The 15871-nt window shown below is 36.4% G+C and overlaps 1 protein-coding gene across 1 annotated transcript in view; it reads left to right on the top strand.

The window, feature by feature from the left end:
* Positions 1 to 14632, top strand: part of LOC149556858 (protein SHOU4-like) — a 41709-nt gene extending 27077 nt beyond the window's left edge. The window contains exons 4-5 of the mRNA XM_089831447.1: positions 7859 to 8070; positions 13710 to 14632. Of these exons, the coding sequence (XP_089687573.1) occupies positions 7859 to 8070; positions 13710 to 13902 (405 nt within the window). The 3' untranslated portion in view covers positions 13903 to 14632. The remainder of the gene's footprint in view (positions 1 to 7858; positions 8071 to 13709) is intronic.
* Positions 14633 to 15871: the final 1239 nt, after the last annotated feature.

Genomic DNA, 15871 nt, shown 5'->3' with positions numbered 1-15871 from the left:
AATCTACTAGTGTTATTAATTTCAAAGGTATTCTTAATTGTGGAAAACATCTCAAAAGTTGTCTTAAGACTTTATATAGAAGGAAGAATATGATCCTTTGCAAAATCTATGATAATCTTCATGGCTTTATTGTTGTGTCTTTTCCATGTTGTCTTCGCTGGATCATTTTCAGGTATCGGTTTATTTGTCTCTGCGTATTCTTCTATTCCATCTCTCGTAAAATAATCATAACTCGAATTTTCCACGATGTGAAGTTTAAAGCTCCTTGCAGTCTATCTTCTAACCTCACATGATTCACCATTTTAATTTTGAAGATATTAGAATCTTATATCAGAAATTTTAAGAATTGAATTTCTCTATCAGGATGGCTCTGATACCATGTAAAAGTTAAGAGGATCTCTGATAGGGAAATACAAATATCCTTTTAGTATGAAATACAATAGACTGAAATAAATTCAGACTCTTGATATATGACTGTTTATATGTTTATGAGAATACTCTTCTGTATTTGAAACTGTAATATAAAGTCCAAATTTAATTCTGTTCTGAATGCAAGAATAGTTTATAGAAGATCAGATCACAGAAAATATAAGAGCATTTCCTATGTGATTGATGTCTATACACCACGATTGGTCATCTATAAATATGATATCAAAAGACTCGTGACCCTGTAGGGTCATGACTCTTACGTGGCCCTTGGGCCACGTTGAGTCATGGCTCTACGGTGCCATGATTCAAAATTAGTTAAGACAGTCGATACTAATTAAAACTGCACGATACATCAATAAGTGTGCGTGTGTATACACACACACATACACACACACGCACACCATCACAAAGGTTAACATGAGTATATGATTATTATTCGCACACCATCACAAAGGTTAACATGAGTATATGATTATTATTCGCACACCATCACAAAGGTTAACATGAGTATATGATTATTATTACAAGCTGCATAACAGTAAGAATGTACATGTGTGTGTGGTGTGTGATGATGACAGATTAATATGTTTAAGATAATGTGTACTTCACTTCTACTGAAGCTACACTTTAACATATTGAAGTTAAGGATTGCGGGGATATTTCTGTTTTGGACAACCTCAGATCGACCCAAGTATTGGCACTGCATAATAGAGTTTATTTTGAAGCGACATATTTTATTTGAAATGCTGAGGATACTATGCTGAACAGTTTGACGTATATTCAGAAGGATTTTGTTGGTTTACAGTGCGCATGCATTTTCAGAATGGCTAAAACGGAGGATTTGATTAGTTTGGATAATGAACCCTTGTTGATCATATCATCTATGGTGAATGTTTTCTCTTTTCATTCTTTTCTTTTTATGGTAGCTTCTTCATTTTTTTTGTACGGGTGCAGGACATGTTCATGGCCATTAACCAGAGTGGGAGCTTTTGCACGATCATTCTTTGTGATGTTTTAAAAGATATCTCTGTTCGATCCTTGAAGTGGTGATTGATTATTTTCTAATCATCTTTATCATCTATGGAATAATGAGTGATACTTGCTCTCTCATTCTGCGATAATATATTTTCATTAAGGTGTTCGTGCGTTGAACATATATTCATTCTTTCTTGGTGCTCGAGTCCTCTCAGACATTTGTGCTTTCATTCTTTTAAGAGTGTTATTTTTCCTCTATGGTGGATTTCTTTAGATCTCTCTATCTCTTCATATTATCTATTAACTCATTCTAGTCTGGAGTTGCCATGAGTGTTGTCAAGCATTTTGCATTTAATCTTATGCCCAGATTACTTCTTCAGTTGGTGGAATTTTTACTGAAACTATTCACAGAAGATATATGTATCTATTCAACGCATGAGGATATCGGGTCTCTTTGTATCATCTATTCAGTTAGAGGCGTCCCTTGGTGGAGAAGCCACCACAGTGACCAGAAGATTCTCTATCGCGGGAGTTTATTTGAGGTTATAATCAAGAATTTTTTATTGGTTTCTATGAAACGGTATCAGGAAGTTGACCGGCTAATATATGTCATCCGTTATCCTATGTAGCTGAAGCATAAGACTCTTCACCTATCACACGAAGGTCTCTTTGAGTCCCAAAAATAAGACCCTTCATATTTCCACATATTCAATGCTTCATATTTCGATACGCATGCCTTTTCGTATGACGTATGACACATGTCCTTTGACATAAAATAATAGCTTAAATATGATCGCAATTATCTCTTTCAGCTGAAAATGACCATAACGGTCATAACAAGCAAATTTTTCTCTCATAAAACCAGAGATAAAGATCTCTGTCGCAGCTTACAATCGTCAACAGTTTTAAGGACAAGAGCACGCTGATCTTCTGTGCTCAATCTGACTGCAATGGAAATACCTTAAAGACAAATACTCAAAAGACACAAACCATATCCAAGAGCCATGGGAGGGCTATATGTCGTTAGATTGGGAAGCAAGGAATGGAAATCTATGGACACAAATTGTGGCACACCAACTGAAAAACCCATCCAGATCTGGTTGAGTGTTGACAAAAAACATTAATCTTCCCCGAGAACAACTGAATCATCTTTGCATCTCTACATACCAGAGGAAAATTATAGAAATGGTTCCAAATAGGAACCTTTGGAAAAGAGACCTAGTCAGGATTGAGAAAAGGATGCAATGTGCCAAAGTTGCATGGATATGGATATGGATACAAATACAAATATGGTATTGGATATGGATACTGCCATTTTTTAAGACCCCCAATATGGATACGATTGGACATGATATTAATAAATGTTTAATAACACATACACATTTATTTAACACAGTTTTCCAAGTCATTATAGGAGATTTTCATTACTTCAAAAGCATTATTGATACATAAATGCTACATAAATATTTATAAGTTAATTTAACACTTTATAATATGTAAACATAATAGAGTTGCATTAGAAGATAACCCCAAAAACAGGTTTTTGAAACAATTTAAAAAAAAAAATTGTCTTTCTCATTTGGTGAAGGTATTGTTTATACCAATTTTTAAAAAATTGCTTTAATAATTTTAAAAATAAAATAAATTTGGGAAGAAGATTTATGTCAAATCTTTAAAAAAATCAAATCCCATAGTATTTGGCACGGTTGGAAAATTATAGTTTTTTTAGGAAGACATGGGTACAGTGTAACATGGGGAGGCGTCCCCCCCCAACAAAATTGGGCCGTCTTGGAGACGGGGACGTCCTCGGGACGGGGTAGATGGTGTTTCGGGCAGCGCTACTTAGATTGCCACCTCTGTCAGAGAGGACGAGACGTCTCCTGTGTGGGTGCGGGGGGACACGACGAAGTCTCCTTTATTGTGGGTGTGGGGAGACTTCTTGTTCTTGTTTGCATTATTATATTATATACTTATTTTGATATTGTGATTCATGGCATATGATACTTATTGTAATCATCTTTATGTCATGACTTATGAGTCATGACTCATATGATCATTGATTACTTTTAGATAGTAGAATCTAGATACTCATACTATTGATCTGAAGACTGATATATAGACTAATATTTGCTGATGTTCAATGTCAGTGTTCATTGTTTGTTTGTCATTTGATCATGAATCATGATTTTCCAATTCAAAACTTCAATGCAATGTTCAATTTTCATTTTTTATTGTTTAAGTTTATTGTTTTTTACATCTTTATATGATATATCAAGTTATACTGTATAATTGTAGTACATATTTTCATAACTAGCATTTTAAGTACCATATGTATAGTATATACACCCCTGCTCCCCCTGTCGTCCCCTCGTCCCCCACTGCCGTCCCCCTGCAGTCCCCAAATCAAGGCCCCTCTGGCCCCCTGTCTCGCCGTCCCCTTGTCTCGTAGGGCAGTGTAACTATGCATGAGTACAATAGTTGATGTGTATCCAGACAGTATCAGATATGTTTCCAAATTGGATATGGGGATATGCGCGCCCAAGGAAGGACAGAGGAGTTTCCGGCAACTCTGCAATGTACACATGATCAAAATAGTATCTCCCACAAAATGATGTTCCACAAAGCCAAATACAATCCTGCTCTATAGTTGTACGAAAAAAAGATTGAAGCCTTTAGAAAGAGTAAAGAGAGGGAATCTTGATATCTGTGCTATAGAACTTCATCCACTTGGTAACTTTAATTGCACCTAGGATCCTACCCACAAATCTGCAGATTATAGCTTTAGACTCATGCTTCGAGAAAACTTCAGCTCTCTGTGAAAGATAGATCAGTTTGATTGGACCTCAGTGTTTGGGGAATATCTCTGAGGGAATAGCATCCAGGCTATGGACACTAGAGAATCCCTAGTCTCTGCCCCCATACATGAAAGAATACTTTCACCATATCTTTTAAAGTTTTAAACTAATCTCCTGGAAGTTAGTAACATTTGTAGAGACTAAAATTTCCCCCTTCTTGATTGCTTCAAGCACAACCTTTGAGGCCTTAACTAAACCAGTTTAAAAGGATTAATCTTTAAAGAATTCTTACAATCTTTAAAAATCTGCTCCTTTTGGATATTCTCATTCTGCAACACACCATCTGAAACTCGAGGAGAGGAAGATAGATCGGGCTGCATGAAGAGAGAGGGAGTTAGGACAACAAAGTTTGAAGCCGCACGGCCTAGCCCACTTGAGCATAGTGGTCCAATGCTGCTGGGAGTTCCTGTGTTTCATTCATAGCAGCAAAGACTGAAAATAATTATGGCTTGCCAAACTTGCTATTTTTTCAAACAACTGAGAATAACTTGCAAGTTATTCCAGTTTTTGGTTAAAAAGTTATTGCTCTTTATATAATAATATAACTCTTAGATTATTTCAATTTTATGAATTCTTCCAAATTTCCTTATTGTAAAGTTGGGTAATTAAATTCAATTTAACTCTTGTCACACCATGACAATGCTATGTAGATAGAATGATGCTTTAGTTTCATTATCTCCGTGATTCTCCCAACTGTATCAAATCACCATTGTACTTGACGCTCTTCACATCATGCATATAGTGTTATACAAAATGGAAAGTCTGGTTTCCATAACCATCAAAATTTGCAGTTGTGAATTTTGAGAAATCAAAAAATAACGCATGTATACTTGGTTGTGGTTAGTTCTAAACTTCTAAGCGTTTGACATGTTTTACCATATCACATATTCTTCAATTCATTTAATTTCATTGTTCCTTCTCCTTACTGGGTAAAATTCCCATCATGCAAAATGCCCGGAGAACAAAATATATGCCAATCACTTCAATAACCAGTCATTTTTCCATGCAAGGACATTGCAGATGATTTCTGGCAACATATGCGAGGTACTAACTTGTTTCACTGCTTCTGTGATTACATTTGCAATTGATTGGATCTTAATTCTTGTGCTTACCACAGTCAATTGCTCTTAAGAAAATATGTGCCTGAATGAGACGTAGTGAGGCCAATCCATGGACTACTTACTGCTTGAGGCATTGATCTGATTTGATTGAGACATCACAAGTTCCCTAGTCAGAATGAGCATATTTGAATATTTTTCCCACGTTTTTATGTCCTTGACTAATAGAGCAGTGCAGCGGTCACAGAAAAACTCTTGCATCCCTTGGTGGTCCACTTGTCATATGTGCTATGTCATGCCAATCGAGGAAAAATGTTACATTAATCAGGGCACCACATGTATAAAGGAATCTGCCAAGTTTGTGGCTTCTTTTTTAAGATCATTTTTGTATGTGAAACATATTGCTCAATTGCATCATGGCTCCTTTGTTTTCTCACACAAACCTTTTCAATGTTTATCACTGTAAGAGACACTTTGAAGAGCCTTTGCATCATTTGCTTTATTCTGGACCCCGTTAAAATTATCCCTATCTTTCTGGTTTCATTGCCTGTAGATATCAGCTCCTTTAGTAATGAGTAAGAGTTGCGTTTAATATTGAATATGATTCTGAGTGCTATATATTGCACTTGGTGCTGCTTCATTCATTTTGGCTTCTATTATCACTGGGACCCCAATGTTTGTTGGCAGTCTTCAAAGATACCTTTAACATTTTCTGTACAGATCAACCAGAATCTTAAGCTTCTGATGTTAGGGGAAATGGTCATCTTCAACCTCTGTAGAGAACAAGACCTACAAAAATAAGATGTGTTACTTGCTGCACAGAGCAAACTGAAAGAATGAAGTGTGGCACACTAAATTGAGGAGGCTTGTTGGTCTAGAAAACATCTTGTTTGCTTTTTAGGATTTAATGGCATCTTTTTTGCATCTTTTTATGTTGTATTCTTTATTTTTATTTTCTGGTCAGGAAATTTTTGGACACCCAAAATGCTTTTGGCTGATCGTACAAAGTTTTTGGTATCAGAAAACATCTTCTGTTATATGGTCACCAAAATAATCGTGAATGTTTCTGGCATCTTGTGGAGACATTCCAGGCATCTAAATAAACAACTACCCTTACGGAAACATTGTATGGTGGAAATGTTTCTGGATGTCTGAAAATGACAATTGTATGAAATTGACTACTTGAGTGTTGATTACTGGTTGCTTTAGTGTTTCCCTGTTTTAGAAACATCTCAGGATTGAGGAGGATGTGTTCCTACCAACTACCAAGGGGTATATCTTTGTCAAATTCACTTAAAATTTGCACCATATCTCATCTGTTGGAGTGAGTCAGTTGATCACATGGCATGTGTACATATTAGCACATAATATGTCTCCTGGGTATTTGAAATTGGACATTGTTTATTAAGCACCACTGATTTACCACTTGAGCTCATTCCTTTTAATTCATGGATCCTAAGGGTTATTCTCTCTTGCTATACTAATTTATCTGCCAGCAAATATAATATCTGCTGCCTAATCTTGTGAATGGGATTATTCAAATGACTTCCAAAGCAATTGACAGTAGAAAAGATGCAATTTGCATCTGTGTTAAACACTTTTCTACACACCCAGCCACCCACACCCACACACACATGTTGAGGCTGTTGGGAGGTTGGTGCCTCCGTCCCCTCTAGTTGTCTCTGGCTGTTGTGACGTTTATTGACAGCTCGAGTTTTTGGTGTAACGACAACGGTGATTCCAACAAGTGCTATCAGAGCGCTGGGTTACGGGTTCAAATCCCTTGGGTCATGCTGAGGGGGGATTGTCAGGAGGTTGGTGCCTCTGTCCCCTCTAGGTGAATGTACTGTTTAGCATAGACTGATGGATTTGTGACATGTGCGTAGCCATCTCCCGTGGATCCTTGTCTCTGGCTGTTGTGATGTTTATTGACAGCTGGAGCTTTTGGTGTAACGACAACGGTAATTTCAACAGAGGCTGTAATATATATGCCGATTTATCAGCAAAGCATCTCTTCCAATTTTGTTTTTCTTTGTCTTTGTTTATGACAGTAGATTACTTGGTGTGATAATTAGCGATTTCAAAGGGAAAGAGGTAAGGAAGGACCAAAATAAATCTCAGTGAAGCTGGAAATTTACAACTGAATCTGAGAACAAAAGATGCGCAATATGATCGATCAAGTACATAGCTAAAGCAGTAAAATATGTAATGTATCTTGCTATGTATTTTATTTTCCTGTTGACAGCTTATGTCAGTCTCTGTCATCACATAGCTGTTGTTTCTATATATACTGACATGTAACATCATTTATATGTAAAATCATCATTTTTTCAGCATGTTAATGTTAAATGACGTCAGAAAGATTCCTTCCATTTTGATTAATGTCGGTAGTTGCATCTGTTTCTGGCTGTTGACAGTCCTATATTTCTATTCCAAGGAATGTTCCCTAGTTGATCATAATAAAATTAGAAGTAAAACAAATCATGCTTGAAAATTCCCATATCTTGGCTATTATATTGAATCGCATCTTACTTGTGGCAGAGGCATGTAGTGGATTTCTACATTTCAGACTTCCAGTCTGGCTTGAGAGCATTGGTGAAAGCTGGCTATGGCGCAAAAGTTACGCCTTATGTGGATGAAAGTACTGCCATTGAAATTAACAAAAATAACAGAGATCTTCCCTCAAACTTCATACGGTGGCTTGGTGAAAGAAATCTCTCGAGTGATGATCGAGTAATGCGTTTGAAAGAAGGGTAAGGACATTTGTCTTGAATACACAATCTCTGGTCTATCTGTGCTGACATAATTAACAGTTTATTTCATTGTTTTTTAGGCATTAATTTTATCTATTTGATGGGACAATCTGAATGCACATAATTGGTAATTCAATTAGAAGCTCTTCTCTTCTTGTAGAAGATTTTGGTGGTTCTTTGGTTTGAACTTGTTTTAGTGTATTTTTCATTAAACCTTTTTTGTAGAGGAGCTATTTCAGTATCGTCATAAATAAAGATACTTCAGCAAACTAATATTATATAGCTAGCATTCAATTCATCTAGCTCATGTGTTATAGTTAATCTCTTACATGTCTCTGTTTGCACGAAATATATTGGTGCTTGTTGCCAATTATTTAGTCCATTGATGAGATAATCGGAATAGCCACAGTTGAACATCTTCTATGTAGTGTACTCCCTGGATGTGATTTTGGTGAGTCTGATTTTTGCAGAGGTTTTTATGTACTTAGAATTTTCTTTTTTTTTTGCAAAATTAATGATTGCTATGAAATGACCAAACTCTGAAATCTGAAAATGGCCAACACAGATGACTTAATGCAAAACTATGAACAAATTTGATTTTATTAATTTTTTCAAATTGCTGATGAATTCGTGTCAATTAAATAATTCGATTTTCATGCGAAGGAGATATTGTTATTTTCAGTGGCTTCTAATTCTTCAACGCCCAAGTGCTGGTATCAAGCAAAATGCTCTGATTTTCTCCAGATATAACTGCTGCTGATGCCAAGAAACACCCAGATGATATAATGACTATGATGTGTTGTATGGCTGGAGCTAGAATTTCTGATGCCAAACTGCCTGCAAATTGCTAAGGATCCATAGAGACCTGGAAACTGTCCTTTTTCTTCCTCAATCACCTGAAATAGTAGTTTGATTTTCAATTTCCTTTGGCCATGCGTGAGCTGGGTCTAAAATAATGATTCCAGGAGTGGTACAGCTGACAAATGTGCCCTAATTCTGATAAATTTTGACTTCACAAATATAGATCTGTAAATTAGGTGAACAATTTGGCTCTTCGCAAATCTGATCTGAAGAATTGCTTCTAGTTTCCTGATGCAAATTGAAGTACCAAGCTGATTTATGCAAATTCAGACCCTTAGACGATATCTCACTCCTGCAGGTCTCCTATCCCCTGAGAGTTTTTTTTCTCAGATGATTCACATGGATGTAACGCCTGCTCAGATCTCCATTTTCCAAAACCTCAATTAAAAATAATGCTGGAATTGAATGAATACTCAATCCCCTAATTGTCTTTTAGATTCTTTTCCCCTTCAAGAACCCAGTCAAACTCTTCCAGGGTCTCTTCTTTTTTTGTTGCCAGCTTATTTAAGTTTTATTTAATCTATTTCCTCCCTAGGAAATTTGAACCTCACAAGGGTTTTAATTATCATTGCCAAAAACGTCCCTCTTTTAAGTTATAACATTAAATCACAAGCATAAGGGATTGGGTCAAGCCATTATATTATTATGACTTATTGTTATATTATAAACCAGTTATAACAATCACTTTTATTATTATTTTATTAAGACTTAGACAATAATTAAATTATTTCCAAATTATTCATAGGTCGCTCATTTGGACTCCAATCTAAGTTTTGTCTGACAACACTTGTCCATGGATGCTTTCTGATCACTGCTAACTAATTGATAGTCTTCTCCTAAAATTTAGGAACTTTCCTAAAACTAGAAACCACGCCAAAAGTCTCCAAGCTGATCCCGGGGTCTCCTGATGTGTCTTGGTCAGTCTTGGTCCATCCCTAAAGCAGGGATTCCTCATAAAATCTAGGAGACTGTCCCAGACTAACCAAACTGGCTTACAAATCTTTGATGTCTCCACAAGCTCCAAATGGGTCTCCTATGCAAATCTGCTGGCCTACACGAACTGTATGATATGCCAACCTCATCTGTCAATTGACCTGCCTAAGTCGGGCACATTACAGTCTGTCCTTGCTAAGATTTGCCTGTACTCAAGCAACCTCAATCTTGGACTTTGCAAAATGTGCCCAATATTCTTGTCTGGTAGCTAAACACCTTACTATGGTTAGTCAATATCCTCTGAATCTATGGAGGATAATCTTGCTTCTGCTTCTCAACTGCTGTAGGCATCAACATACACTCTACTGCCCACTACTTGCTCATGTCTAATCAACCTCTCCATCCTCAAAGATGCAATATGAATGCACCCATCCGTCATACCTCTCAAATGCCCGCTTCCTCCCATCAACCTCAAACCTAATCTCCATAGTGCACACATTAAGGTAGAGCTCCTCAATCATATAGGAAGCCAAGTCATCCATCTCACCCAAACTAACAATGTAGTAATATGCCTAAAACTCATAAGCATTCAACGTCAAGGGAAGGTTGAGAGTCCTCGCAGTACATGTGACAATAAATCCATTTGCCATTCTCACTCTGGATCGCGAGAGCTCCTCTGTTTGAATTTCACATGTAGCTATGAGTCCTTCATCAATGAAATTATGTGTAGCACCCGTGTCAAGTGAGATGATCACTCGCCACCCTGTTAAGACCCCTCTCATCCTGCATGATCTCTCTTTCTAAATGCTAGAAAGGCATGCCATAGGTTTTTCCTCTTCTTGCAATTGATCCTTCTGATGCACCTCTCAGTTTGCTGGTCTAAAATTTCAGAACTAGTATTATCTCCTGAAAGGTACTCCATCTTGTTAGCCTTCCTTTTACAAGTTCACCTATGCTTAGGGTCCCATGTTTCTTCACATTTAAAACTTAAATTCTTGTACCATGGGTCATTTAGGGACTCATCATTGGGCTTCTGAAATGGTTTCTTTTGTTGTTCTACAGTTTTATGAAATGGTTTCCTGTACTTATTGCTTGAAAAGTGCTTGTAAGAGGACTCATTCCTCAAATCAGTATGCTTCATACTCCTAGACCTCTCCATGAAAAATTCTAATGTGGGTGGGTTAAATGCTCTTACCTAACTATGTGAAGGATCCACAAGTCCTTTAACAAATAGAATTATCAATCTCCTCTGAGAGGTGTTTGTCACCATCACTGGTAACCATATTTCCCAAACTCAGACTCAGCAAGGCCAACTCTACTTGTAACTCGGCTACGAATTGGCAAAATGAAGAAACCCATGAAATTTAGATATTTTTAACAATTTAAAACTTGTTTCATGCACCCTTTATTGAATAAAACTTGAAGACACTATAACATCATCAAATAGAAGCTAATTTGTCATCACATAGATAAACAAGGAACATAAATGACAAGTCCATCATATACGCAAAGTGTAAATTATAGCTAAGTCTGTCAGGAATATGGAATGAGTAAAAAACTTAAAACTTTTAGACAATCTTTTTCTAGCTTTAGTTACTAGCTATAGACAATCCTTTTCAGGTGGTCAAATCCTTGACCCTGTGGAATGAAAACTGGCTATAGAGGTCTTGTAACTGAATTGAAGGTTGTAGTATGGTCACCCTGTGGCTTTGGTAGTCTCTCTTGTATAGGTGATATGCTGAGGCTGCTCGTCTCGTGACTGATTTTGCTTAGCCATACGTCCCAATAACTGAGACATCATATCTATCATGATATCAAAATTCTTATTTATTCTAGAGTGAGGGCTAAGGGAACTAGCCTTTTCCATCTCCTTCTTAGCCATGTTGTCAGAGTATGACTGACTCTAAAGTCTGTCCTGTGGTTTCCTCTCTTGATGTAATTCAGAATGTGCTGATCACTCATCAGTAGTCTGAATGCTGTTCACTGGATGGCAGGAATGTCTGTCCTCTAATACCCCTGTAGTGTACTCCCTTGGATATTGTTTTGCTAAGTCGGATTTTTGCAAAGATTCTGATTTTTTTTTTTTTTTGCATTTTTTGGCATTGTTGAAGCTTGTGGATTTTTTTTTTCAAAATGGATGATTGCAATGAAATGACCAAACACCAAAAATCCGAAAATGGCTAACACAAACAACTTAATGCAAAATTATGAGCAAAGCTTGCTGAGGAGTTTACCAGGCAAATGATTTGATTTTCACACAAGTAAATATTGTTGTTTTCAGCAACTTCTAATTCTCTGACGCCCAGGTGCTGGTATCAAGCAAAATGCTCAGATTTTCTATGGATATAACTGGTGGTGATGCAAAGAAATGCCCAGTTCTGATGATATAATGACTGATGTGTTATACCTCTGGAACATCCGATGCCAAACTGCCTGCTAATTGCTGAGAAGCCGTACAGATCTGGAAACTATCTTTTTTCTGCCCCAATCACCTGAAACAATAGTCTGACCAATTTTTTTTGCCCATGCCTGAGCTGAGTCTAAAATAATGATCCCCGGAGTGGTACGGCTGACAAATGTGTCCTAATTCTGATAAATTCTGACTTAACAAACATATGGTGAACAATTTGGCCCTCTGTAAATCTAATCTGAAGAATTGCTTCTAGTTTACAGATGCAAATTGAAGTACCAAGCTGATTTATGCAAATTCAGGCCCTTAGATGATCTCTCACACCCATAGGTCTTCTATCTAATGAGATTTTTTGTTCTCAAATGAATCAAATGGCTGTAACCCCTGCTCAGAATTCCAGTTCCAAATTCTGAGTTGTAATTTTTTTGGAACGAATGCATACTCAATCCCCCAAATGCCTTTTAGCTTCTTTTCTGTCCAAGAGCCTGTTTGAACTCTTCTAGGGTTTCTCCTCTTCTTATTGTGAACTTAATAAAGTTGAATTAAGTTTATTTCCTCCCTAGGAAATTTGAACCTTGTAAGGGGTTTATTTGGCATTGCCAAAAAATGTCCCCCTTTTTAAGTTATAACATGAAATTATGAGCCCAGGGGACTTACAAAGTGACAATAATAATCACATTATTAATTTTTTTAGTAAGACTAGCAAATAATGAAACTATTTCCAAATTATTCATAGCTAACTCATCTGGACTCCAATTTGAGTTGTGTCTGATGACACCTGTCCAGCACAGCTAAATGACAGTCTTCTCCTAAAATTTAGGTACTTGTAGAAAATAGTACCTGTGCTAAAAATCTCCAGGCTGATCCTAGAGGTCTCCAGATGCGTCTTGGTCATTCCCATTCCATTTTAAAAATTAGGGATTCCACCTAAAATCTAAGAGATTGTCCAACATTAGCCCAGTTGGCTCACTTGATATGTTTCCATAAGCTCCTAAATGGGCCTCTTATGCAAATCTGCTGGCTTATGGGAACCGTATAATAGGCCAACCTCATCAGTCAGTTGACTTGCCTAAGGAGGGGACATTGGGGACATCACATTCTATCAATTGAAAATATTGGCAACTTTTGGGTCAAGGATTTGTTTGAGATTTTTTAAAAGCATTCTTCTGGAGTCACTCTTGTAGGACCACAGAACAAACTTCATAGTTCCAATTTTTGAACTTTATTTATCATTTTAAATTGGTTACTAGCTAATGAACACAATAAGAACCTATCATGTACAGGAAAATTAGTAAGTTGTTATGATAGATATAGATATGGTGTCACAGGTGGCGGGTCTATCTCTAGTTATTTTAAAATTTTTTCTTTGGATGTCACAGGATTTGGTATTATATGGCTGATATGATGCTTGGTAAATAAATTGTATTCTTTGCAGTTATATCAAAGAAGGAAGTACCGTGAGTGTCATGGGAGTTGTTCAAAGAAATGATAATGTTCTTATGATTGTTCCTCCCCCAGAGCCAGTATCTACTGGATGCCAATGGGGAAAGTTTCTTCTTCCTGCTAGTTTAGAAGGACTTGTCTTAAGATGTGAAGATAGTTCAAAGGTTGATGCTATACCTGTGTAGCACACAAAATTCTACAGGTCCTCGGCTTCGAGGTTGAATCTTTATGGTTAGGAGTTGATTGGCTCTATTTTATTCTTTATGTACGTAAGGTCACTTCATCTGGGAAAGAGGATTTTTTGGTCATGTTGTCATATCAGGACAGGTATTGAGAAGCATGGACATTGGGCAGGTGGAGAATATTTTTTTGCTAGAAATAACATAACAGCTGGCCAAAGTTTTGTTGGTTTGAAGATTCTCTTTGTAACAAAGTATGCCTAGAGCACCTGAGGGGATTAACCAATTGGCAATGATAATAGTTGGCACACCAACATATTATACAAAGATGAGGTCAGGTCACCTGAAGACGATGAATTCCAGTGACGCTTACAAAATACATTGTTCATCTATTGGATCAAGTGCTCATTTGCCTTGGGAAAAAAAGTCGACATGATCTTATCAAGCTGCTTCTTGTGTATTTGATTTCAATTTATTTTTATATATTTTTCTATAAATTTGACTGTGTTATGTGCAAGAGTAGCTGGGCTTACAGAAGCTGTGTAGAATTATTGCAAAAGCAGTCCATTAAAGATTGCGATTAATGTACACATATATAGGCAAGGTCTAGTGTAGGGTGAGGTGTCAATTTTGTATGATATGTCTACTTTCCAAATGATAGTTACATAAACGAAGCATTGCTTGTCATGACATCGATATTTTTTCAGTACAATTTATGTTTTTGGTTGGCAAGGAATATATTGCTTGAGTGGAATGAATATATATGATACAAGCTCAAAAAATGGGGCATCCGGTTCTGTTTTCAAGACTATTTGGGGATCAGTTTATATCCTGATGTGAAGACCCAGATACCCCAATTTTAAAGTAAGTCTCATATTTTAGTATTCAATTATTCTGAATATGTCAGCATGCTTGTGTTTGGGTTGACTTATCTCTCTGTGATATATGATTTGTAGTCATTATACATTGTGTAGTGCCTTATGATTGAACTTGGTGCTTGTACCTTAAAAAATGTTTTCTTTTTATATTGTTTCAGCGACAGTTGTAAAACAAGAGTAAATGTTATCATGAAAATTTAAGTTTACATATTGCTTTTGAGAAGAGTTGTAGGATTTGCTCCCATATTATGTCACTTACGATTAACTTTTTTGAAAAACTGAACATATTTCATTAGCTTGTAGGAGTAAAACGATGGAATGGTACTTTCAAACACCAAACATAACGTAGTGTAGATTTTTCAGTGGCAGTTAAGTTGAAACCTTTTGAGTTGTGAGACTTCGCTTTCAGGGCTTGCTACATTGTTCAGGTTTCTTACTTCTTGGCTGACAAATTTGAGAACTGCATGTGTTGCTAGATATATAATTTTAAGAACACTTTAAGGTGTTGAAACCATGCGTTATCCATCCATCCACAGAGTATTTCTGTCTTCACCTGTAGAGATGGATTTTCCTATTGTCAATTAATTGTCTACGAACTTCGAAAAATTGCAACATCATAACTTTTGTAAACCGGAAAATAAGCATGAACCTTTTCCAGTATTTGCCCACCTTTGGATGTCTGTAATTTTCCAGTGTTTGCTAGCATCCTTTACACAATGGACTGATATTTTAGAATCTAAAATTGTGATATTGTATAGTCTATCTCAAAAGTGGATCGCATTTTTTCTTGTGTCCTTATGCTGCTGCTTAAATGATATTTCTGCTTAAATTTAAGCAAGAAAGTGTTCCCATGGAGAAAGAACATTGGAAGAAAATGATATTTTAGAATCTTTTACACTAGAGTATTTACAACATCAAATACGCATTCCACATCATCTCATAGATTTCAAATATTATTTGATTTGTCATTTATTTTCGATAGAACCATATTTTTTAAGTTGATTTTGGTGGCATCTGGCTAACAAGTCTATGGAATAAAATGTGTAAATATAGATACCAAAAATGCTCTATTTATTAATTTACATCCATCATATGAT

Source organism: Cupressus sempervirens, chromosome 5 (assembly GCF_028749045.1).
Source record: "Cupressus sempervirens isolate cs-2001-9-10 chromosome 5, ASM2874904v1, whole genome shotgun sequence".
In the NCBI taxonomy this organism is placed as follows: domain Eukaryota; kingdom Viridiplantae; phylum Streptophyta; class Pinopsida; order Cupressales; family Cupressaceae; genus Cupressus; species Cupressus sempervirens.
Note: the sequence above shows the minus strand (reverse complement) of the source record. Positions and strands in the feature narration are given on the sequence as shown.